The 24,669-nt window shown below is 48.7% G+C and overlaps 3 protein-coding genes across 9 annotated transcripts; all 3 read right to left on the reverse strand.

The window, feature by feature from the left end:
- Positions 1–1,198: 1,198 nt before the first annotated feature.
- Positions 1,199–15,490, reverse strand: dhrs11a (dehydrogenase/reductase 11a). Its single transcript, XM_084698092.1, has 7 exons — positions 15,127–15,490; positions 3,835–4,044; positions 2,995–3,089; positions 2,704–2,833; positions 2,474–2,566; positions 2,291–2,356; positions 1,199–2,110 (listed from the first exon to the last, which is right to left on the reverse strand). The coding sequence occupies exons 1-7, from the start codon at positions 15,256–15,258 to the stop codon at positions 2,069–2,071; spliced, it is 768 nt and encodes a 255-aa protein (XP_084554218.1). The 5' UTR covers positions 15,259–15,490; the 3' UTR covers positions 1,199–2,068.
- Positions 15,491–15,995: 505 nt separating this feature from the next.
- On the reverse strand, positions 15,996–22,399 carry ggnbp2 (gametogenetin binding protein 2). Of its 7 annotated transcripts, none has more exons than XM_084697787.1 (15): positions 22,217–22,399; positions 21,263–21,404; positions 20,790–20,870; positions 20,414–20,667; positions 20,120–20,218; positions 19,825–19,935; positions 19,491–19,604; positions 19,123–19,332; positions 18,820–18,994; positions 18,451–18,639; positions 17,953–18,115; positions 17,667–17,792; positions 17,405–17,553; positions 17,065–17,298; positions 15,996–16,766 (listed from the first exon to the last, which is right to left on the reverse strand). In XM_084697787.1, exons 2-15 carry the CDS (start codon positions 21,353–21,355, stop codon positions 16,557–16,559), a joined length of 2,208 nt encoding a protein of 735 aa, XP_084553913.1. In that variant the 5' UTR covers positions 21,356–21,404; positions 22,217–22,399; the 3' UTR covers positions 15,996–16,556. The 7 variants fall into 7 exon arrangements, with proteins under 7 accessions (XP_084553913.1, XP_084553910.1, XP_084553912.1 ...); XM_084697784.1 differs by having other exon boundaries at positions 17,905–18,115; XM_084697786.1 differs by lacking the exon at positions 22,217–22,399 and adding an exon at positions 22,006–22,197 and having other exon boundaries at positions 17,905–18,115; positions 21,263–21,400.
- Positions 22,400–22,539: 140 nt separating this feature from the next.
- Positions 22,540–24,639, reverse strand: pigw (phosphatidylinositol glycan anchor biosynthesis, class W). Its single transcript, XM_084697791.1, has 2 exons — positions 24,472–24,639; positions 22,540–24,235 (listed from the first exon to the last, which is right to left on the reverse strand). Exons 1-2 carry the CDS (start codon positions 24,490–24,492, stop codon positions 22,760–22,762), a joined length of 1,497 nt encoding a protein of 498 aa, XP_084553917.1. The 5' UTR covers positions 24,493–24,639; the 3' UTR covers positions 22,540–22,759.
- Between the last annotated feature and the right edge of the window lie 30 nt (positions 24,640–24,669).

A 24,669-nucleotide genomic window follows, 5' to 3' on the forward strand; every position in this document is an offset into this window, starting at 1 on the left:
TGTAGGTACACAGAGAAATATGGTCAGGGATTTTGGTGTGTTTATTTCACATCAGAAAATAGCATACATTACTTTTCGAATAGGAAGATTCAACTGCCGTTAATAACTGGGAGCAGACTTATCGATTTTGTTCTTTTTGGTGATTCATCTCATGTCTATAGAGCACCACCTCGTGGATAACACTGCTATTGATTTTGAAGTTTTGGCATGTTTCTACAGTATGTAAGGCGTTGTCTGGCTGTGCACCCACGTATATTTGTGATCTCATTCTGCCATACTGTCCTGCTAGGGCACTCAGATCTTCAAAACACTTGCTTTTAAATGTGTCACAATGTCACTACAAATTAAAGGGTGGTTGGGTTTTTTCTGTGGCTGGGCCAACGCTTTGGAATGCTCTCCCTTCTCATGTGAGGTCTGCTCCTTCACTGGATATTTTTAAATCGACTCTAAAAACACATTATTATTCTTTAGTTTTTGGAAACTTTTAATTGTTGTTTTATAGCGTAGTTTTGCAATGCACTGTGTACAGCACTTTGGATCAATTTGTATTGTGTTAAATGTGCTTTATAATTAAAGGTTGATTGTTTGATATGTATTTATTATTTTAATACAAACGACAGTACTGAAAACCCCAGTTTGAAAGGTTTAACAAAGCAAAAACAAACTAAATTCGAGAAACAGTTATGAATACACCATACTTCGTGCGCTGTAAACATGAAAAAACGTTTCATGTTATTCATGTTTTACTTTGTATTCTCCTACGTGTGTATACAGTAGCTAGTTTTCACATGATCCACCTATAACATGGCATGTATCGTGAAGCAAATTCTGTAACTTGGGCTGTTGGCGAGATAAAAGTCTGTTTTGACCAATACACAACAATCTACACTGCGGCACTTGACGCCACGCTTATTTTATACTGTAATCTGACCAACGACTTTCTGTAAATCACACATGACGATTACACAATTATTGTCAACAAAATAGGTCGGCATTTTAACAAGGTTTTTTTATTGGACTGGGAAGGATGACAAGCTAAATCTCATGGTGTCGCAACGTGAGAACGAAGATTAAAGAAACAGAGTTTCTCAAAGTCCAATGGGTGTGTTTTGTTTCTGTCACCACAGAGGCGTGATAAGGTTAACAACACACTCAACACGCAGAACATCAGGGGAGGTCATTAAGAATGACACAGAGGCAATTCTTATTCATTTATTGAGAAATATCTACTTTATCACGTAAGTACACACTTGGGGAGAGTATACAAGTGCACTCAGAGTTAGTCACCTCTACACAGGATGCAAGTGTTGCCTTCATACCCTTTCTAAAGTACAAAGCCGTTTAAAATCACACAGGATATTTTTATGGAGTGGGGAAATACATTTGCTTGGCAGGGCAGGGATTACAGGATCGTGCTTGTGGCTGTCCCCTCATACTGACTGAATCGGTGGTTGATGTGGGTTTTGAAAAAACATTTCGTAAACCTGATCCATGCCAACCCAAAGTGTTAAAACAGAAGTACAGATGGTAGAATGGATTGAGCATTATCTATTAGTCAGGGTACAGTGTATTAAACCACATGCCACCTATGTAATCATCGTTAAAATACGTATATATAATATATATATATATATATTTAAAAAAAAGAAAACCATAAGTATCATCATTAAATGTATGAACAGCAGTGTTCTCTCATTACAAACAGATATGTAATATGACCTAGCAAAGAAAAGAAACAAGAAAATGATGGCATCCTCTTCCCTCTGAGGTGACGGTCGCGTAGACGACCGCAAGGTACAGGAGCAACCACCCCCCCCTCTCCTGGTTTGCAGTTGCATCGTTTCAACAAGGCTGAGCAAGTACACCAAAGATCATGTTGCAGCACTCAGTAGTAATTGAGTAGTGGTTAAGAAGTGCCCTCCCTTACACAGATCCCCCTCATCCACATTCCTCCATAGCCGGTCCAACTCTAGTTGTCGTTCTTCTGCTTGTTGCCCGGCAGGGGTCGCTAGGGAGACACCGTTTCTGCTGCTTCTGTGTGCACCACCGACTGCTTCTCCCTCCGTTGCTAAGACACCTGTTCCACCGGCCTCATCTGCACATCGCCGATCTGCAACGCACACAAGGGTGGGGGAGTTTAACAAACAGAGGTTCCGCGCATGGTCCTAAAACTCATCAGGTTTTCGGTTCCAATCCTATTGACCGGGTGCCATTGTACCAATAAGCTGGGCTCCCGAGTGTTGACTCGGAGAGGCTAATGTTGACAGAGGGGACTGGGAGCATGACTCGCCTGCACATGAGGAGATGCGCTGAGGACGTATGTGACCGCGCTGGCTATGTCTTCTGCTTTTAAACACTGTGGAGAGAGAGGGGGGGGGGGAAGGAACCGTCACCGATTGTGAACGCGTAGCATTCGCGTTTAGGGGAGGACAAAAATCCGCTCGTGCCGGGGGGGCCCCCGCGTCAGACGTACTTTGATACTCTCGTACACTGCTGCCGCCTTCTCCGGATCACTGTTGTGGTGCCGGAATGCAAACTCAGTCTCCACTATTCCGGGAGATATACTCTGCCAAAAAGGAGTTCCGACGGAAACGAGTTAGTTATCTTTGTTTACACACACACACACACACCACACACACACACCATATCCCCCACGCAATACGCCCACACGGCACACACGCACACACAAGAGCTGGCACTGACAGTGGCTCTGATGTGGGTCTTGGCTTGTCGTAGCTCTTGCCGTAGTCCCTCGGTTAGAGCCGTCACAGCATACTTGGTGGCACAGTAGAAGTGCTCGTCTGCACTGGGTACCATTCTGTGTCCGCCCATACTGAGGTAGACAGAGAGAGAGAGAGAGACAGAGAGAGAGATAAAGACATTGCGTAGGAGACGGAGGAAATACCCAAACTGCAATTCGTCCACGCTGTCGCCGGTATTCGAAACCTGCCTTCCGCTCCACACCGAGTATCGCGGCGTTTCTGATCTCGATACCTATTAATGTTGATGATGTGCCCGTCGTCGACGTTCCTCTCCTTCATCGACTGGTAGGCCTCCCGCGTGCAGATGGACAGGGCTAGGACGTTCACCTGGAGGGACGAAGCACAGATCAACACCGCCGGCATTGGAGGACGTGGAAACGACGAACGGAAGAGTTCGATCTTGGACTCGCCGGACGACCACATTCAGCGTCTGTTCACAATGAACGGGGAACAACGCTTTTGCTTATTACTATAGTCAAGTGTGAATGGCAAACGCGAAAACCTAACGAGAGCAGTGTCAATAGTGGAGTCTGACAATCTCCTCTATCTTCTCACCTCTCCCACAGTGACTTTCAAAGGCGGCAGGTTAAAGCCTAACAGCGGCTAGGTGGAGGGGGGGGGGGACTGAACAAGGTCAGTGTGCAGATTACTCAGGCTAAAAATACACCCGCGAACACATTCATTTTGGCCTCCATGGCAACAGATGGATAGGCGTTAGACATGTTCCAGCTCACGAGGGATGGAGTTTCTGAGCGAGGAGGAGGGTGGGGGTGGGGGGGGGAGGCTTGAATGGGTCAAAAGCTCAATGAATCAAACTGTTAAAAGGGACATTAAACAATGGAAGGGGCCAAATCCAGGATGCCTAGAGTGGGCCTCTGTGCACCGTACCAAGCCTCGTCTCACGGCCAATGAAACAGCTCCACTGTGTGTGTGAGAGAGAGAGAATGGTAGCCACTAAAAAGGACAACACTGACATTACTGTGTGTGTCTGTGTGAGAGAAAAAGAGAGAGTGTGTATGTTACCCGCGAAAAAAGGACAACATTGACATTGTGTGCGCGAGCGCGAGCTCACATCAATCATGTTCCTCCAGCCGTCGGTCTTGCCGCTGAGCAGGGGCTCGTCGTGGGCCAGGCCCGCGTTGTTGATGCACACGTCCACGCCCTGGTGCAGCGTCTTGATGGCCGAGAACATGGACAGGATGTCCTCCTCGTTGGACAGGTCACACTTGTAGGGGATGAGCGTGCCGCTGTAGCCCGCACTCTGGCACTCCGCTGCCAGCTTCTGCACACACAGAGGAAGAGAGGAAAACACACGTGTCTGTCTGAGGAACACAGAATAACACACTTGTTTGTCTGAACACAAAAAACACGCGTTTGTCTGGAGGTCTGGTTGAGGAAGGGTGCTGTCGTAAACTGAGGTGGGTGTTCCAGGTACCAGCTGGGATTCTAGAGTCCTCCTCAGTTGAGGGCAACGTTTAACGTACGTCTTATTGAGACGCCCCAACCGGCAACTTTGCAACAACTCGCAACTTGAACGTCTTCCAACAACGACATCAGTGTTTTGTTTTTTTTTTCCAAGGAAAAGGTTCACACCTCGCTAATAAGAAAACCAAGACAGGCAAAGACTTTTCATTTGGCATGGAGGGTAGACGAGTCTGCCTTCAATGGAAGTGTGTCACAGAACAGTCCAGGATCAGGCTGATTTGACAAGTTAGACAAAAAACTGCCCCTTCCCATTCACCGACAGACCTAGCTGAGAAGAGATGCGGCTGCAAATCAATAATGGAAACGCGCCATAACAGGATGGACGGCGAGTGCAGACCTGCCCATTCTTGGCACTCTATTTGCAACCGTTTCTAATGTTGTTTAAATCGTTGAAACACATTACAGTTTCTATATTTACATTCACCGCAGACACAAGCAAAGCCGGCGCTGTTCTAACAGTCGAGTACAGCATTAGGCCATAACAAGCACTGCTGGTGCCAAGCAACCTTCCTGGCCCGACAAGCCTCAATCACAGTTCATCGTGTCTGACGGGAACTATCAAAGTCTAGGAAATAACACCGATGACCTCGATCACGCCTTGATTATCGGTGTGTGACCTTTGACCCCCCCCCCCCCCCTCCCAACGGGCCTCGCTCCTCTGCTGAAGCCCGGAGGGTTCCATCCTGCACCGGGCTGAACCACAACCAGGTCAGACGGGTTTTCCGGGACCGGGGCTCTGATGCGACTCGACACAGATCCCCCTAGCGGGCACAGCTGCGCCCGTCACATGACGGCTCAGTCTGGACTGCAGTCAGACACACGGGGGGGGGGGAGGGGGGCGGGGGAGGCAGGGATGCTGGAGGGTGGGGGATGGTGGCACTGGCAGGGAGTGATGCCAAGGCCTGCGTGGCTGTCTCTCTCTCTCTGCCTCACCTACGCCGGACCAGGGAATTTGGGACGAGGGTGATTAGTGCCGCTGAGGACGGGGCCGCTGAGTCGGCCTGGTGTCTTGGCGCATGAACAAACATGGACACACACACACACGCACTCTCTAATGGCGCACTACCGCGTACTACAAATGTGCCTACTGTAGCAGAACCGGAGAGGTTTGAACTGAATTTACGCAACACCGTTTAATCAGGATTATCTACAGAGAAGAGCATTACGTGAGGTGAAGATTCGGGATTAAAGGGCACTGTGAATCGTAACCTTGTTTAGGCACTGACTCGTTGTTTTATCAGGTCAACAACAAAAAAAATGTCCGTTGATATAGAATGTTCATTTCCAGTGCAATGGTTCAAGTGCAAGAGGAGTGCAAGTCTCAAGGAGGGTCGCTAGTCCAGCATCCAAGACCCACCCTCCCTCCCTCCCTCCCTCCCTCCCTCCCTCCCTCCCTCCCTCCCTCCCTCCCTCCCTCCCTCCCTCCCTCCCTCCCTCCCTCCCTCCCTCCCTCCCTCCCTCCCTCCCTCCCTCCCTCCCTCCATCCATGCCAAGCCCTCAGGGGACCAGGGTGGGAGCAGACACCGGGCGGGTAGGGGCGCCATGGGTCAGCATTGCCAAACAGAGCAAGAGAAAGCCCCGCCTCGGCCAGAGAAAAGGGCCCGGCGTGAATGGGAGGCTGGGCCCGGAGTACCTTTGTGAGAGTGAGGGAATGAACTAAGAGTGGACTATTGCTCTGTGAGTGGAGCCACAACGGAAGACTGGCTGAGACTGGCTGAGACCAGGAGCCAGGAACAGGGAGTCTTGCTGTGTGTGTGTGTGTGTGTGTGTGTGTGTGGGGGGGGGGGGGGGGGCTGGCAGAGGCTCATACGCTGGTGAGGTCATACACTGGCCAATACTGCAGTCCTGGCACGGGGGGAGTGCTGTGACACGGACACAAGGCACCTAAAGCTGCTTTGGCTGCCCATGCTCCACACAAACATCCACAACAAAACACAGGGCTTCACCGAGCCCTCAAACAAACATGACAGCACAGCCTCGCGTCGGAACGAGGTTAACCCGAGGGTCCGACTTTAGAATTGGCCTACTGCTTCTTTGCGAAGGTCATGGCACAAACATGAAGCCCACGCAATCCAGTCGACGAATAAATAAAAGGATGCTACGACCAAACGGCAACATCCGGAAAAAGGCGTCTGTAAGTGTCAACAAGGATCCATTGCCGTCTAACCCACGCACGGGAACTGACATTGAGGGTCGACCTCCGGAGTTAGCGGTGTGGGTCCTCTCTGAAACCGTACCCCGGGGTCACCGGGGTCTCGGCCGTGTCATCACTCAGAAAGCACATGACGTCTATTCCCTCTGGAGCAGGCATGAGCCAAGAGACCAGCTCGAGACCCATCTCTCGGGCGCGGGGCACACAAATAGGTCTGCATCTCAAGGCCACAGGCTACATTCTCAGAGTTTACATAAGTACGGCCTGACATGTGAGGACAGGGAGAGAGAGAGAGAGAGAGAGAGAGAGAGAGAGAGAGAGAGAGAGAGAGAGAGAGCGAGCAGAGGAACGACGTTCTGCAGGTGGAATCAACCTCAGTGGGACTCAGTGATGCAGAAACAGGCTAACAGGCTGCCTAGCTACGAGCACCAGTTAGCGATCCACAGTATAGCAACAACAACAAAAAAAGCAATTCGCTATAGATCAGGGTCTTGTGTGCAAAGCGACATGCGACGTGCACGCACGCACAAGGGCGGAAACATGCGGGCAGGCACGCACACACATGGTCTATATAACCCCTGCAGCGGGCTCTTATGTAAGGTCAGCTATATAGAAGGCATTACTGCCCACCTATGTTCTCCGGCACCACATTCACGATATTCATCCAGGCATTCAAACAGGACTCAGTGAACCGTTGCCCTGGTTCTTACTGGGGTGTTTAAATGGAGATTTGCTATTTGTATTTGGAATAGGTTAAATCCTATGGCCGTGTTAAGACGTCTGGGACTCTGGGACGTTAGTGAGCAGGGAGCCAATGAATGCCGCTATGAGCAAGGGAGTGTTCCGGAATGGTCTTAGGTTAACTGGAAAGAGCCAGAGACACCACAGGCGTTATATAACGAGGGGCTCGTGTGCCTCACAGCTCATTTTCGGAGACAAGCCGTCGCGCGCACGCGCGCGCGTTGACAAGGAGTTCAGACTGAACGGTCTTGCCACGAGCGCAATCTATTTCAGTTGCCGGCCCACTCCTTCCTGTGCCATCTTCTCCGGAGCACCTGTAACGCACAACGCAATTGGGCCTGTCACACTGGATTTGTCATCCTAAATGACTGGGGCCTGTGGTGTCGCGCTCCAAAAGAGGGGGGGGGGTGAAAGGGGGGGAGGGAGGGACTACGGGGAAGGAAGGATCCAAGGCCATGAGGAAACCGCAGATTCGAAAAGAAAGAGACAGAAGATAAGAATGAGTGTAGCAAGGGGCTCGCAAGCGTGTGAGTGTGTGCGCGTGTGTTTGAATGAGAGAGGTGCGGTTAAAAGCGGAGGGAGTCCGGTCCTGGAACGAGGTCCACCCGCTCTCCGCAGCGTAACAGTCTCGATACGTTTCAGGTTTAGGAAATGTAGCCGAGATTTTTCTCTCCAAAATGCACGTTTCATCGAGGCCAGCTTTCGGCTCATCTAATCTTCCGCTTGCGTGAACACGGGGAAAAAAAAAGATTACAAAACAGGTACAACTCCGGGTCAAACAGACAGTGAACATCGCTATCAGATCGTGTATGGGCCAGCCCCATTGGAGGCTGTATAAAAGGATGTACAGCGAAGGAGGAAGCTCTGCCCAGGAAACGAGAACTACGGGAACACACTTTCCACCCAGAACGGTCCAAAGGTTCAGTTGGGAACAGGTCTTTATTGCACTATATACCTACCCACCTACGAGATAGTGCTGCATGGAGGAACCAGCAACTGTCTGTTAAAAAGACCCCCCCCCCCCTGTCCAATCGACGCCCGCTTTGACACCCCCAGCCTTCTGACGACGCACACGGGCCCAACGTCTAACGTCGACAAAAGCCCGGACGCCGACCGAGAGGCAACGTCGATTGAGAGACGTAGGACGCGAAACGCGGCGACGGTCAAACGTCCCGTCTGATGACAGGTGAAAGCCCACCGACGTTTGGCCCGAAAGCCTGGCAGCGACGACGACCCCGCCGCGACCCCGGCGAGGGGCGGGGCGGCGGGAGACGGGCGTCGAGCCACACCGGGTCACCCGGCGCGGCGGGATCTCTGTTTAGCTGCGGAGACAGAGCGGGAATGTGGACAGGAAGAGAGCTTGACCTGTGATCAGAAAAAAGAGGGCGGGCCAGTCCCAGCCAGTCTCAGCCAGGCTATTCCGATGATGGCCGATCATATATTGGAGAAGAAGATTGGGGGGGGGCAATAAAGGAAACGTTGCCCCCAAATCCAAAGGTCTGCCCTGCCCGTTGTCCTCGGGCGCCGAGGTCCATCACCTGGTGACGAGACGCATTGAGGGGTTTGCGCTGGGCCCGGTGGGGTCAGGGAAGAGCTTCTTCGCAGGACCAGTGCCCTCCTTCCCCCCTCCCCTCCTCCCCCACACACACACACGCAACACACACTTTGTCTGCTCAGCCTCACGTGACAGGTTATATCAGCAGGTGACGCCGGCTTGAAGTGTGTCAAGCATGCATCCTGCGCCTCCCGCTGTCACGCCAGGCCTCTGGGGCCCCCGGGGACCAGCACTCTCACTGGGCCTGTCACCAGGAGCCACGGGGGGGCAGGTGGGGGGGGGCTTGCTGGCCAGAGCGAGCGAGAGATACCCAGCTGCCACGCAGCAGCCGCCGTCCGCCCCGGTGAACAAACCAAATGTCGACGCCATGCGACACCGCCCTTCTCCAGGAGTTCAGCATCCGCGGATGCCGGCGGGTCGCGGAAAGGTCGCGGTGAACCCTGGTGGCCCCGTGCGTGTTTAAACGCGCTCCACCACCACCGGCAGCGCGTGAGGTAACAGTGGGTTCGTGGATCCTGCACGCTACACGGCAGTCCCAACGCCATTCTCTGCGGGCCACAGCTGCCTAGAGGCAGGAGTGCAGCATGCCACGTGTTTGGTGCTAACACGCAAGACGAGCAGAGAGCAGAGCGGGGCTGCGTACGGGCCACACGCAGCCCCGCCCCTCTGAATGACCACCCCTTCACCCACGTCTGACTCAGAACTAAATCATCGAGCTGGGACTGATTGCAGGGAGCCTTTGAATAACATTTCGGTGGAGGAACACTTAGGTGGAGGATTGTTTTGGTGGAGGAACATCTCATTGGAGAAAGTCACTGAATTGCGGATTGTTAGTCGAGACTACGAGAAACACTGTGGTCGCGCTTACAGACGGGAGACGAAAGAATATTCTCCAAAGCCTATTCAACGCTACTGTTCCACTCAATACTCACAGCTGCCAACACTGGAGGTAGAAAGCCTTGAAGCATTCAGCATCAAATGCAGTGCATTGATTTAGCCTCGGTTATACAGACCAATCCAATTAGAGGGCCTATATTTCTATTCCTCATCCATATCCCCCTCCTCTTCCTGAAACGGAGAACTCGGTGAACCGAGCCTGTCTTTGTGTTTGTGATCCAGCCTGGCCTAATTCAGCCTGTCCGACGCACAGCCATCTGAACCACAGGCATCCATGTGATTACAGCCTCCGCAGAATGAGGGTGCTTCTTCTGACCCCGTGTGTTCTTTCTCTCCCCTTTCCCTATGAGCTGCCTCAGGAGAGCGTTTGCAGAAAGGCTAGATAAATAAACTGTCAGCCGAAGCCATAAGGAACAGGACACGGCCATTGCACCCCGAGGGGTGAGACAGACAGCCGCACACACACAGAGAGAGAGAGAGAGAGAGAGAGAGAGAGAGAGAGAGAGAGAGAAAGAGAGAGAAAGAGAGAGAAAGAGAGAGAAAGAGAGAGAAAGAGAGAGAAAGAGAGAGAGAGAAAGAGAGAAAAGAGAGAGAAAGAGAGAGAAAGAGAGAGAAAGAGAGAGAGAAAGAGAGAGAGAAAGAGAGAGAGAAAGAAAGAGAGAAAGAGAGAGAGAAGAGAGAGAGAGAAAGAAAGAAAGAGAAGAGAGAGAGAGAGAGAGAGAGAGAGAGAGAGAGAGAGAGAGAGAGAGAGAGAGAGAGAGAGAGAGAGAGAGAGAGAGAGAGAGAGAGAGAGAGAGAGAGAGAGAGAGAGAGAGAGAGAGAGAGAGACAAAGCCAGGCAGGCAGTGACGGCCGAGACGGCTCCGCAGCGTGAACACAGACAAGCCATCCTGCTGACACGAGACAGGAAGTCTCTCCTTATCCCCCCGCCCTCCTCCCTCGCTGAATCTCCAGTTGACTAGCACGGCATTCACAGCCCAGAGTGGGGGGGGAGAACAGGGGGGAGGGCTCTCAGGGGTCAGCCGGCTGTCGGACCAATCGGGAGTGTTGTTGCCGTGCGAGACCTCTGCGATCCCGGGGGGGGGGGGGGGGGGGGGGGGAGCGGGCAGCCACGCCCACGCGGCTGTAATTATGGACGGTCAGCTGGACGTGGAGCTGGCTGGGCGGGGGGGGGTGGGGGGGGGGGGGGAGGAGGAGAGGTGTCATAATGCACCACTGCAGCTTGTCTCTGTCATTGATCCAGCTATTGTCAGGGTTTCAGTAAAGGGGGCGTGGGATGTAAAAAAAAAAATTAAAAAAAAGAAACCTGCTCAGCAACACGAGGATTTGTATTCCCGAGCAAATAATGGTTAACTTGGCTGAGTGGTAACTCAATTCCAAACAGTGAAAGGCGTGAGAGAGATGCTTAGTAAGCGCCAAGGGAGATTGTCTCTGACACAGCAACAGTTTCCATATGGGAAAGTGGTGACGGAGGCAGTGATTTATCAGCTTATGGCCAAAATGGAAAATCAAGTCAGTGGAAAAGCACCAGGGGGGTCAGACAAGAGTCGATGAATAAGTAATGAGCAGATGAGCCTGGGACAGAATCACATGGAATACCTGCAGTGCAGGTCGGTCACAAGCAGAGCCAGCACTTTTTTCATGGTTTCATTATCTTTCCCCCTGAGTGAATGCAAACACACTGACTGGAGAAAAGAGAGAGAGAGAGAGAGACAGAAAATACGAAAGAGTGGAAGGAGAAAATACGCAAAGGGGAGCGAGACAGACTAAGAAAGGTGGAAGACAAAGAGTGGTCACCCCACGCTAGCCTGACCCACTTCAAAGTCCTGCCGGGGGGGAAACGACTCGCTGGGCGAGAGCCGTGCGCTGGCCGGCGGCCCAGAACCCCTCAAAAAAGCAGGGGGAGGGGGGGGGGGGGGGGGGGGGGAGGGGGGAGGTGGTGGCACGTCACTCCAGTGGCACCACAGTGACAGTCTCTCACAGACACGATGAACTGGACCGCGGGGTCGGGACTCAAATTCCCAAACTGCCGGGCGCACGTTTACCACCGCATGAAGGGTGAGTCAAAGGAGGACTCTCGGTTTGGTGTCTGCCTGGGCATGAGGGAGTACAGTTCCTCCACCCCCCAGGGCGCGCATTTAACTCTTAAGCCTGGGAAGAATCCTAATATTCCCGTTGGCATGACGCATTGTAGTGCATCTGCATTGCTGTGTCTATTTCTAAACGCAGGCAAAGAAACGACACTTTGTCCGTCACCGACGAATCCGGTGATTCTCTTTGAGTAAGGTGACATCACTTTTGCGGATAACTCCAGACCTAAAAGGGTAAATGGATTAACTTTTTCTGAGGCCGTTAATGGATTTTTTTTGGGGGGGGGACATAATACAATTTTATAATCTCAAATGTAGGCCAGCCAATCCCTACCCAACTGGACAAGCAATGACTCAACAAACCCGTCGAACATGGCTCTCGATGGCTAAGTCGAGCATTAGCTCAGGACCAATGATGATCCGGACCACGCTCCGGGCCCAAAGCTCTGCTGACAGACTGACACGATCACAAAAGGGAATCGAAAGAAGTATGGCCTGATTTATGGGGCTCTGTGGTGTTGTAAAAAGCTAAATAAAAGTTGGCCGTCGGGTCAAATGCATTCCTCCAGGGTGAATTATAGACAAGGTTCCACGAGGAAAAGCCGGTAGATTGCTACCCGTTAACACCTTCGGTCGGCTTTCGACTTTTGATGTCTCCACAACCTATGGAGTCCATAAACACCACTCACACCTTCTCTCATCTCAGCAAGTTTTCCCCCGGGACACAAACATTTCTCACAACACTGGCAAACATTACTGAAGTGGGCTGAAGCAGGCCAATCTGATAGTGAACTAGTGCTATCATCTAACCTAAGTATTAACTGTAGCTAAGGGACAGCGCTATTGCAGAAGAGACAGGGGTCGGGGGCATTGTTACGGGTCATTTTCGACGGGAATGACGGTGCAAATAGTTTATGTTTTGTATCGTCTATGTTAATGAATAAAAATATGGAGGGGGGGGGGGGGGTTGGGGGAAGGGTAGGAGGAGGGGAAACGAGAGGAAACAAACTGGGACTGGGACCCGTCTTTCCATTCCCCACCCCGCCCCTCCCCCTTTTTTCGCACCAGATCCAAAGATGACACGGTGATCCTTGGGGCGGGACCTGCTTCGTGCCATGGTCCGCCGACATTTTCTGAGAACTGGCTGAGCCCAAAGTACAGCCACTCGTAGATAAAAAGACAGGCGCCCTCCTCCTTCTCCGTGGGGGGGCACCCGCCCCTCCTCCCCACGGGAACACTGCTGAGAGCCAACCACACGCCACCTCCACACAGTTACACACTGCAGCCCGACACACTTGGGGCTACGCCTGTGTACAAAACAATAAAAGCAGGTGGTGGCTTCGGCCAGCTGAGATAAAGGCATTGTAGTACTTGATCTGACTCAGTCGATGAACTGTTTAGGATTGTGTTAGGCCCTCTGCATTGCGGAATGTTTTATTTTAATCACTTGAATGAATTGCTCGCTCGCCTAATCACCGTGATTGTTCTGATATTACAGATGTTCAATGTAAGCCATTGAATCACAGTTAGGGCACCTGGAACAAGGTGACTATGCTTTACCTGTTCTACCGGAAACAGAATCAAAATAAGCACAGGGGGATATAGTATGCTATGCTATGCTAAGTTAAGCGTGACAATAATATAGTCGTAGAACTGGTCCTTTCTGTGGTAACTATGTACAGTATGTTGCTTTGGATACAGATACAAATCTCAATGTGAAATGTATAGGTACACTAGTTACTGTAGGTTTGGAAATAAGAGGCCAGGTTTTTTTTTCCCCTAAACATTTTACAAGTGTTTGTTGCAATCTGGCTAGCTTTCTGGTTGGGGTTTCTCGGAAGTTGCCATTCCATTCCAATTCATCCCCTCCCTTTCTTTCTCTCTCCCTCCCTCCCTCCTTCTTTAATTCCTGCAGGCAGCCCAGGGCGACTATACAAGTCTCTCACTGCCGTCCCCTTTCCCCCCTCCTTTTTGAGGCACTTCTGTCAAGTTTCCTCTCCAGCTCATTCAAGCTCCTATTATACAGGAAATTGCTTGACATTACAGCATGACATACAATATGGTTTCATTCATGGAAGTGATCCTATTTCATGTCTTGTCTGTCATCACGGAGCACACGACTTTCGGGATATGTACATGGTAGGCTTCGACTAATCATCGTATTTTCCTGTGAAAGAGCACCGAGGGGAAGTTGAGAACAATTGCATGGTGATGGACACTCGCGAACCCCCACGTTCGGTATTCCCGGTTTGGCCCTACTACTGCAGGCCACAGTGAGCATGGCAAGGGGCTACAATGCCAGCCTTGTCCCCTCTGTTTTAACCCAGACAACTCTCAAAGGCCTCTTACAACTGATGCAGTCTCAGAGAGGGGGCGTTGAAAGCCAGGGTTTTCCTTCAACCACACAATCTAACATCTTTCCTCTTGGCTGGCCAAATGTTTGTCCAAAATAAGTTTGCATGTGTATAAATCAAAGCTCGGTATAAAAAGCGGAGTTTATAAAAGTACATCCAAGTACACAGCGTACTGCTAAAATATATTCTTGAACACGTGACTCCAACGATCGGAGTCATTCTTTTCAATGAGAAAATTCCCCTTACATTAAAAGTCCAACCTTACAACAAAGAAAAAAGTAACGATCTACTCAGCAGACAAACTATAAGTGGTAAGTTGAGGATAGCTGGGCCTCCTTTGCAGTAAACCTGGGACCAGTTTGACATTGTAATTGCTGATTGATTCTGAAGGCTAAGTTGCTGTGAAGTCTTGCAAAAGTCAAGGACAGGGGCTAAAATCTAGAGGTTAACGATTGACAGGGGGCCATGTGATTAGCGAATGGGGGGAGGGCTAAATCAATTGCACAATCAAGATAAGACTATAATACAAATAACCCGCCCACAGTTTTCAGATCTTATGTGTGTGTGTATATATATATATAAATATATTCAAGATGTGCATGACTATGTCATGTTGACAAATAAGCCAGTTTGTTTATTTGTTAATGTAGCATTATGTGAAAAAGCCCAAAATACAAGAGCATGAATAGTTTATAACAGATTCCTGTAAATATATATGTATACAAGGATTTATTTTACAAATGTACTTGTTGTGTGTAATTGTTGGGAAAGCTCATGGTGTAATGTAAACGTTCAACTTTTATCCTTATTTCGTCACTTTGAATCATAGGTCGGATATATAACTACACTGTTAAGTAGCCTACTGTGATCTGCATGAAGAGCATCGAAGTAATCACTGTGTTTATTAGCTAAGAAGCTAGCTGGTAATCTTGCAGCCTGGAGGTGGTGGCTAGCAAGACAGCTAGCTCTCCAACAACCCCAAATTGATCTGCGGTGTACCTCCATTAACCCTAAGAACAAGCTAATGTTGGTTACCAAATATGAGTGTACAGTGTAGTTTCGTCACTTAGCATAGTTTAATATGATCTTACCTCTATCTTGTCCACGTTCCTGGCACATCCGACAACCTTCATGCCTTGTTGGACAAGTGCCCGTGCAACAGCCGCTCCAATCCCGACCGAGGCTCCTGTCACGAGAGCTACCCTGCCTTTCCAGCGCTCCATCTCGGAGGATTATCAACGACAAACACTATACTTTTACAAACCTGTCGCAGTGAAAGCGGCAGCAATCGGTTACCGGCGAATGTTTATCTGTCCAAACTAGTCACTATACTTAGTGTTATATGGGGCGTGCTGCAGCACCATTCAGCCCTCCCTAATCCTGCTTTCGCAGCATCCAGGAAAAACCACCGTATACGGAAGCCCCAATCCCTGCGCTCGGGATTAAATATTAAATGGCAACCGTTTGGTTATGTGTTTGGTTGACATCACCTCCCACTTGATTTATACAGGTCTCGCGGTGATAAGCAGTAATTTTTTCAGGGCCTCTGGTCAGAGTAGATTACTGTTCAGCAAAGACATCATATCTCTTCATTTAGAGATGTTTGGATGATTTATGAAGTGTTTGGATGTCAGGCAAAAATATAATGTATATCTCATTAAAATAACGTTTGTTGAAAATATATTACATAAGGTATTAATACTGTATAATTAAGGTTTGAGATGTAGAAAACATTTAACAGAATTATGGCAATATTGAAACTAAATGCTTTTCAGAAATGGAATTCTCCGGTAGTCTCTGAAATAACTCCTGTAATGATAAGGAGAAACCAAGAACGGGCTAAACTTGTCTAACATTGCCATCTACTGGCGCCTTGTTGACAACGGCATTGTGGATGACTTGTCAATTTGCACATGGAAGACTAAACCGACCTATAATAAAAAAAATCTAAACAACGGTGTAATGCATATTAATAAATATTCTTTATTTAGTAAATTTTGCACATAACGCTCTTAACTTCTCATCCATCTCGTTATAAATGGATGTTTATTTTCTGTAAAATCTTTATATTCAGATAATTTCATTTCTGTACACATTGGAATTGGTACAACTTTTGCCACTAAAATGATGCGTCACTGGATGTGGAACAAAATAGAAAATGCAAAAAAACAACAACATAAGACTATCAACATCTAACCCTAATGTCACAGCTTTGCAAGCTTGATTATCAAAATCCACTGTGCTCTCACCAGCAGCCCTACATACCAGTTCAGAAATAACAGCTGGGCTTGGTCAGGGAGGGGGCAGAGGGGTGAGGAGAAGGGCAAGATAGTGGGGGGAATAGGTGACAGGGAGACAGTTTGACATAGAAAAGAAAACAATTCCCATTTACTTTAAACAAAAGGGTGCGAAAAAATTGGGAACAAGACAACACATCATACTTCTGAAGTTTCTCTCTTCAGAGGCGGCGCAGCAGTGGTAATAATGAGTGTTTTCCAGTACAAAGATTTCATGTGGGCAACTAATTGATACCGGTGGCGGTGGCAAACCACTTTGCGCCACAAACTGGTTTACTCTGCTCAGTGGAGAGGCAGTAATTGGTGAATTTCTCTTTCAGGTGCTGCCGGTACTGATCCCGGTTGTTGTAGAAAGACTTGTTGTTCTTCACAAACGCCTGGATTTCATCCTGTGTGAGGCAGTTCTCCTCATCTGAAGTCACCTCAGAGTCGTCCTGTTTCACAACCAAGGCACGGTTTACTTCAATCAATTTCTATATTGAAAGGTCTTCTTGGTTATAAACTATCTGGGCAAACCTAAAATGCACAATTACTTCCAGGGAAAACACATACATGGTTGCAATCAATTTGGTTCCCATATTGCAGTTCATAGATTATTAATACAATTAATACTTTAACAGATCTGTTATTAACACCTTAATTATTATGATTAATAATAATAATAATAATGTATTACAAAATATTTACATTCTAATATTATATTGCAGATTTGATATTCAAGATTTTACTTACCAGAAGTTCCATAAGACCATTGGCACTGGTGTCCCACTGACCAAACATGGCCTCTGGGAGGCCCAGATATTGGCTCATGCTCTTTCGATGCTCCGCCCACGGCAACTGAAGTGCAATGCTAGCAAACGTTTCACAGCATAAAGTGCTGCATGTTTGTTTGGTTCTGCACGTGTGCGGAGAGGCAGCACCGAGCCCTTTCCTGTTCCCCTCTGGCACACCACCATCAGGCACACCCTGACAAACAGGCCAAACACATTGGTGAAAAAGAAATGTCAAGTCAGGGGGAAAAAAAACCCTCTTATGACATTTCAGCCATTGCGATCTTTCCCGAGTTCCTCACCTGATCACTGCACATGGCCTTGCTCTTTCTTTTCTTCTTCTTGTTCTTGCCCTTAGTGTTTCCCTCAGAGATGGCCCAGCACTCCACGCAGCTGTCCACTCCATCCTCCTCCTTGTCCTCGGCACAGCGGTGGCCACAGGAGTAGTCACCTACAGAGGAGACTCCCCCCCGTGAGAATGGGGACTGGCGAGGTCAGGTTACGTCACGGACGACACACAACGACACTTGGGAGGGTGGGGGTTGGGGGAGCTCCTAAACTGACCCGCTTCGTCGTGGTTGCAGATCCCCTCTGTGCAGGCCACGTCAGAGCCCTCCCGCGAGCCGGTTTCGCTGCCCTCCATGCTGGAGGAGTAGCCACAGTCACTCACGTTGCTGTGAGGAGACAACCCTAGGAGAAGGGTGGGTGGGGGGGGGGGAAGCAGCTGTAATCAGCTCAGTGTGCCCAAGCGACATGGTGCTACCGACCTCAAAACGAAAGGCACCGGTGGGGTGGATCTTACCGTGAGCGTGGGGATTGGTCTTGGGTGGTGGCTGATGGGCAGCATTACCTTTCTTGACTTTGGGCGAGCCCGGAACGGCGCCGTCCGGGCAGCTGCAGGAAGTGCTGTCGTTGGTGACGATGACCTCCACGCGGCCCGCCGCCGCCGCCGCCTTCTGCTCCTCCGGGCTGCCGCAGGCCTTGCAGCCTCCCTCAGCAGACCCCAAAGGACCCTGCAGGCCCACAGAGAAAAGGGATCGTGTTGGGTACTCGTGCTGAGGAGGAAGGAAGCCAGGCGCTACGACCGTTCAACGGTGGTCTATGCGTGGAAGGGGCTGCTTGGTCACCATGTTGAGAGGCACAACAGCAACATAAGGATGCCTTGGATCTGATCATTGGCATTATGAAAGGCTGCGGGGATATTTCGCTCATGATCTCCGATATGACCATCGATTCTTGAAAGCAGTCTCCCAAACATTTCCCCAGCCACACAGGACAACCTGCAAAATAGGAGAGAGAGAGAGACAGACAGAGAGGGAGAGAGAGAGAGAGAGGGAGGGAGGATTACCTCATCCAGACCCTTGTCCGGGCCCTCGGCCTCCTGCTCCAACACGTCGAAGCCACACTTGTTCTTGCGCCTGTTCTTGCGCTTCTGTCTCTTCTTCTCCTGTTTCAGCTCCTTGGCCCGCTCCTCCTCAGACAGCTCCTCGCACAGCTGCTCCAGACGGCTGATCCCCTGCACCTTCTCCACCGCCATCTGGAGGGAGAAAAAAAAAAGGCACAAGAGCGGCGGATAAAGCGTACGGCACACATCTGGTCCGCCGATCCGCCGCCCGCGGACGGGGCCAAACCCCGACGGAAACGGGCGCGGCGCGCCTCGACCGACGCGTGTGCCCCCTCCGGTGGACGCGCAATGCCGAGCGGCGATCGCACCCACCTCAAAGCTCTTGCGCAGGGCATCGATGCCCAGGTAGAACAGCATCTGCCACGTCTGCTCCTCCGCCCGGAGCTTCTGCCAGATCCTGTGGAGACGCTCGTAGAGGTGGATCCCCAGGCACGTCAGCACCTCCTCCTGCGCGATATCAATCGTCTTGGCGTGACGTTCCCTACGCCTGAGCGGAGAGCATAACGTCAGACGCTCCGTGTGGCGGAACGACACGGCCGCCCCGGCAAGAAACAACAGGTCGACAACGGCAACACAAACGAGGGATCGGCGGGCTGGCGGGGAGGGTTTACGTACTCGTAACCCCCTGCGAACTCGGGCTCGGCCCGGCCCAGGAGGTGGGCGATGAAGTCGGTCTCGCAGCACACGTGGACGTGGCGCTCGTGCGGGCAGCAGCGGAGCCCCTCGTACAATGCGGCGCAGTAGCCCTTCTCTTTACTGCAGTCCAGCTCCCCCACCAAAATGTTGTACGCCCTCAGTACCTTGTTCTTGCAGTCGGTGCAAAACCTGCCACGCAAAAAAAAAAAAAAGAGAGGAAAAATTCAAGCAAGGAAACAGGGAGATGACCCGGCAAACTAGAAAATACTGAAATGGAAAACAAAGATTTTAAAAAATGTGGAAACCAACCCCCTGAAGGGGGAAATCAGACCAGGGTGAAGGGTTACCTGTGTTTTCGCAGGTACGTCTCCAAGGTCTCCAGGAGACAGGCACTGTCAATGAGGACCACCTCATCCCTGCACTCCTGAGACATGAGCTCCCACACGTCCATCCAGCTTCCCCTGTGATCACACCCAGGGCTCGTCATGAGGACGGCTCAGCCCCGAAACACGGCATCTCAACATACAGTACACTGCACGCTCAGCTAGGAAGAAGTTCAACTCAACAACTAACAAACAAACAAAAATACATCTTCATAGCCACGACCTTAAATATTCCATGACTGGTGTTAAGGCTATCTGATGTTAAGTCCTTCTGGGTGAACACACTGTGCTTGCCTACCTGCTGGGGAACTGAAACGGTCCAAAGTGAAACCCGATGCTACATCTGTTGTCTGTCCTGGCTCCTCCATTGTCTTTCTCTAAACCTACCGCTTTCACAGAGCATCCTTCTCTACAGATTCATAAAGATATCCCATTGCACACACTGCATCACAGCACATGTTTAGCAAAAAGCATCTTAGAAAGACAGGGACGAACTAGCTTTCCTTTCAGGTCTCGGGAACAGATTCTTTTCTACATGAGTGAAATCTTGTTCATGTGAATGTATTATGGAAAATCGAATAGAAAGAACTCACCCTAAAGGCTTGGGTTTGTGTGTGTCTAAGGAGTGCAACTGGCAACGTTTGTTCTTTTTGCTTTTCGGAATGGCATCGATCATCCCATTCAACTTTGACCTGTGGAACATACAACGGTACAGGATCAGTCGTTAGCATTCGATTTCAAATATTTCCCTGATTGACAAAGACATGGAGTTATTCTCCAATAAAATAGGCGTTTTTTTCAATCTTAAACAACAATTCTTTCAAATGTATCATCTTCAGAAAGCTGGGTGTATCGAGCCTGCGCCCTAAGAGCCTAAGTGGTCTTACCCGTGGACATAAAAGAGGGTGAAGAGCTTCCTGGCATCTGACACACAACCCTTGGTGGCAGAGAGCACTCCTGTAGGTTTCACAGTGAGGGGCTCCAACGCCGGATTCCCAGATTCCACCAACTGTGAGAAGAGGCGCTCCACGCTCCTTCTGCAGCCCACACACGGCACCAGCTGGGTCAGCGCACTGAACACTTCCCTAGACGTCACCATCATGGCTACGTTCAGCTCCTGTTGCTTCAACATGCTGTGATACTGTGGCGAAAAGCACTCGGTTACAACACGGTCGAGGCGTTGACGGAGGGAGTCTACGGCGAAGACATCCCTGTTCTTGAGGATGGGCACCCCCTTAGGTGCCATGGAGCCCACTCACTCACCTGGACAAACTGCTTCATCTGAGAGCTGTTGATCTGGTGACTGTCCAGGTTCATGACACTGTCCGAAAATTCCATCACCATCTTCAAATGGAGAAGAGACGAATACAATTAATTATGGGAATTGATAGCAGTCCCTTTACATTTACAGTTAGAGTATAGATTAAGGGCTCAGTAACATATCTCCACAATTTTAAACAATGCAGATCCCTTGATGAAATGGACAGAGTTAAGTCGAACTAAGGCAACTAGTGATACTTCACAGGCAAATAATCCAGTTGGAGGAAAACGTTAGAAAGCTAAAGCTAGTCAGCGTTACTTGACAGGCCTTGCTATCTAGCTAACACTAGCCACCTAACGTGCATTTTGACACGGTTTCCTTTAACGTACTTTTAAAACGGATCATTTATTACGAAACCTTGCAACCGACATACATAGTTTGTGTGACAGAATCATCTCAACTAATACTTTCTTACCGTGAGAGTGTCATCGATGTAAAGAGGGATCTGTCTTGCAAGGAATGGGAAATCTTCATCTCCGTCCCTACAAACCGCAACCAGACGCGCCATGTCTTTCCAGCTCCTGTTGTAGTGTGGTAGCTAGTAGTAGTAGCGCTGCCTGTAAGAAGGGACAGACTGAGCAAATCCGGCATTCGTAGTTTCACCAATGGCTAAGATAACGCTTAGATCGCGGGTCATTTCAAGTTCTTTACAGTGTCACAGCCAAGGAACATAATATTAAGAACATTTCGATGAACCAATGTCTAGTAAAAAGTGTTGCATGTCGTGACGCGGACCGTCATTTACTTGCATTACTGCTAAATAACTGCTTTGACAATTAGTTCTAGTAAGTAGCAGTTGGTACCTATGACCTATTTCTTATGGCCAACGCTAGCTAGCAAGCTTAAGTTGCTACTGTGTAGCTAGCTCCCTGTGCTAGCTAGTACACGTCCCGGATTATGCTAGCTAACTCGTTTCCTAGTCTGGGGACAGCTAGCGCTAATTAACTGTCACTACCAGGGATGTGGGCTACACTGCTCAAGTTAGCCTCTTGGCTTAAACGTTTGGCAAACTCGCTAGAATATTGCAAAACTACTAAAACATTCCTGACATAACTAGGCTAGTTAAAACCATAGTCTACCAGTACAGCTAAAATGTCTAGAAGCAGCAGCAAAATGTTTAATGAATCCGTACGGGAGAGAAGTTAGCATAAATGACACTTGCATGACAACTAGCTAGTAGTAGCGAAGTGACAGCAGGTTGAGGAAATTCGATAAATAATTGTGGCGACAAAACGACTTCGACTTTCAGGATAGCTTATCTAACGTATATTATCGCTTATATTGTTTACGTCGAAAACGACACAATTTGGCAAAGTCATGCGAAAGGACTGACACTATTTGATGGAATGAACCACTATACTATGCTTACCTGTTTTTGAAAGTTGCCTTTTTATACAAAAACAAACAAGTGCGACAGAGGTGTAGCTAAGTGGTGGCGGAATCTTCATTAGCTAGTAGTAGCTACTAACCAACCTTTGCCCTCAAGACGTAGCTGGCTCAACTGTTCAGCTCATGTCTACATTAGCCCAATAGGGGCTGCTATTTCCAAAGATCTCGTCTCTTACTTAAAAGCCATACTGATAATACTCAGATAGTGATTTATTGTATATCTGTTCCATATTTACATGTTAGAACATATGATGATGGTTTGTTTGAACGGTTAACGCAAATGAAAGTCCTGGGACAAAATGGTACAAATGATAAGTATTTTTTATTCAGAAATTATGTATAGGCCTCCTGTAACTTTTGAGACACAGCATCAACCAGTAGCTTTGCTGAGGACATTTACAAATAAAAATGGAACAGTCTGGAAACATGTCATGCTTAAATGTATGTCAATGTTTAAATTATCTTCACATTTGGTGTTATCAGGGTTATATTATAAATGAAGATATTCCATTTAATACAGGGGTTACCAAAATTTCACAGTGACTTTACAGAGATGTAAAATGAATATCACAAAGCTGTTTGTGAACATGTATAAAAGCAAAACACACACAGAAAAGGTATCACTGCCACTAAAAGTGTCCATCATCATGTTAGTCAATCCTGTCATTACATTTGCTAGCATAAAAAATAACAACTGATTACGACTGACAGCTTGAATGAGACAAAGTCCTTCCATCGTTTTGGTTTTGTCCTCAGCGGTGTCTTTTTGATATGGATTCCATGAGGATGGAACCAGGGAACAGTGTGATACTATTTTCAAAAACACCAACATCATATCAGCAGTAGCTAGACAGGACATGAAAAATAAAGACTGGGCAATAGTCCATAAGCAGAAGGACAGATTGGCCATTCTCCGAGACACTGGGTCTATGTATGTCTGACATATGTACAAAGCAGTATACAGTACACAACTTCCCACCAAGAAATGACCAATCAATCTGAGCCAGTCTTTCACTTGTGTTCGAGGACGCATCACGTACAGTGCAATATGCACACCAGCCATATAAATAGCTATGTATCCCATGACTGAAAATATGCCTTCCTTGTTGGCTTGTAGAAAGCCTGTGCGGTCACGGTTATGAATGATAAAAGACTTGAGTCCAGTTTCAAGGGTAAACTGGTAAAGGCCACCAATAAGCAGGGCCAGGAGCCCTGACCAACTGAGAGGGAACACAGCCAACAGCACAGTGGCCACCACTCTGACTATAGCTAGGGTGAAGAAAAAGTTCCAGTGTACACCATATTCTGACACGTGCTCATGGTAACCAGTCATTTTGACACTCGCTAACCTGACCATGCCAAGGATAACCAGAGGCCAGACTGACAAAATCTGTTTAAGAACGTGACCTAATTTGGATCCTTTAGCTTCCTTTCCCCGTGCTTCTGGACAGACCAGTGCATTTGCAAGGACATACGCTCCAACACCAAAGTCCATGACCCCTGTCCCATAGGTCTCTGTTTTGGCATAACGCCTGGGGAACACACTAAAGTCTACTGCCAAAATACTTATGGCCGTCTTTACATTGACAAGCACTCTAAAGATGGTCACAAAGGGGACTTGTTTACACTGAACATGGCTCTGCAGGAATCTCTTGATGGCATCTGGGAATTGTTCAACACGAGGAGGCGTTCTGTTGCGGTAAATATGGAAAAGTACACCAATCACAACAACTGCTAAGGCCATGATAACTAGATGAAGAACGTCACTTAGAATAGTGCATGACAGGACGAGGGGAAGTATAATCGTGAAGAAGTCCAGAATGAGGTGGCCCATCCAGGGAAGTGGCAGTGTGCCCATGCTCCGATGATACTGGATCAAAATGAGTCCTCTACTGATTATGCACAATGGGGCAAGAAAGGAACCCATCACCACCTCTCCGAGGCTGGTCCCACTGAGATTGCTCACAAATGCCTCCTTCAATTCCCGCTGAGACATTGCCTGCAAAATGAAACAAATAGTTTTACTGAATGTTAAAGTCTTTGATTACACAGTTTAATCATATGCATAGTTGGAGGCAACTGAATGTATACTGTATGACAAATTCAACAAACGATTAATTTAAACATATTGTTTGTGTTACTTATATTTGTAGCTCTGATTCAAACTCACTATCCATACACAGAGAATGCGCTTGGCTACTTGCTAATGTTAGCAAATATTATGTTTTTACCTACCGATGTTTTTGTATTTCGCATAAATTGAACGTAAAGGTAAATAGGTCACTTCATTTAGAAACCAAGCGTTATAATGTTTCACTGTATAAAATATGTTATTTCTTACTAGCTACTAGCCTACATTCTATCATAATTTTAATGTACTTCCGCGTTCTATAAAAGGGCGTTCTTGTGTTGTGCGTCATGAAAAGGGCGTGG

The sequence above is a fragment of the Hypomesus nipponensis genome, chromosome 5 (genome assembly GCF_054491055.1).
Source record: "Hypomesus nipponensis isolate SF chromosome 5, ASM5449105v1, whole genome shotgun sequence".
Lineage (NCBI taxonomy): Eukaryota > Metazoa > Chordata > Actinopteri > Osmeriformes > Osmeridae > Hypomesus > Hypomesus nipponensis.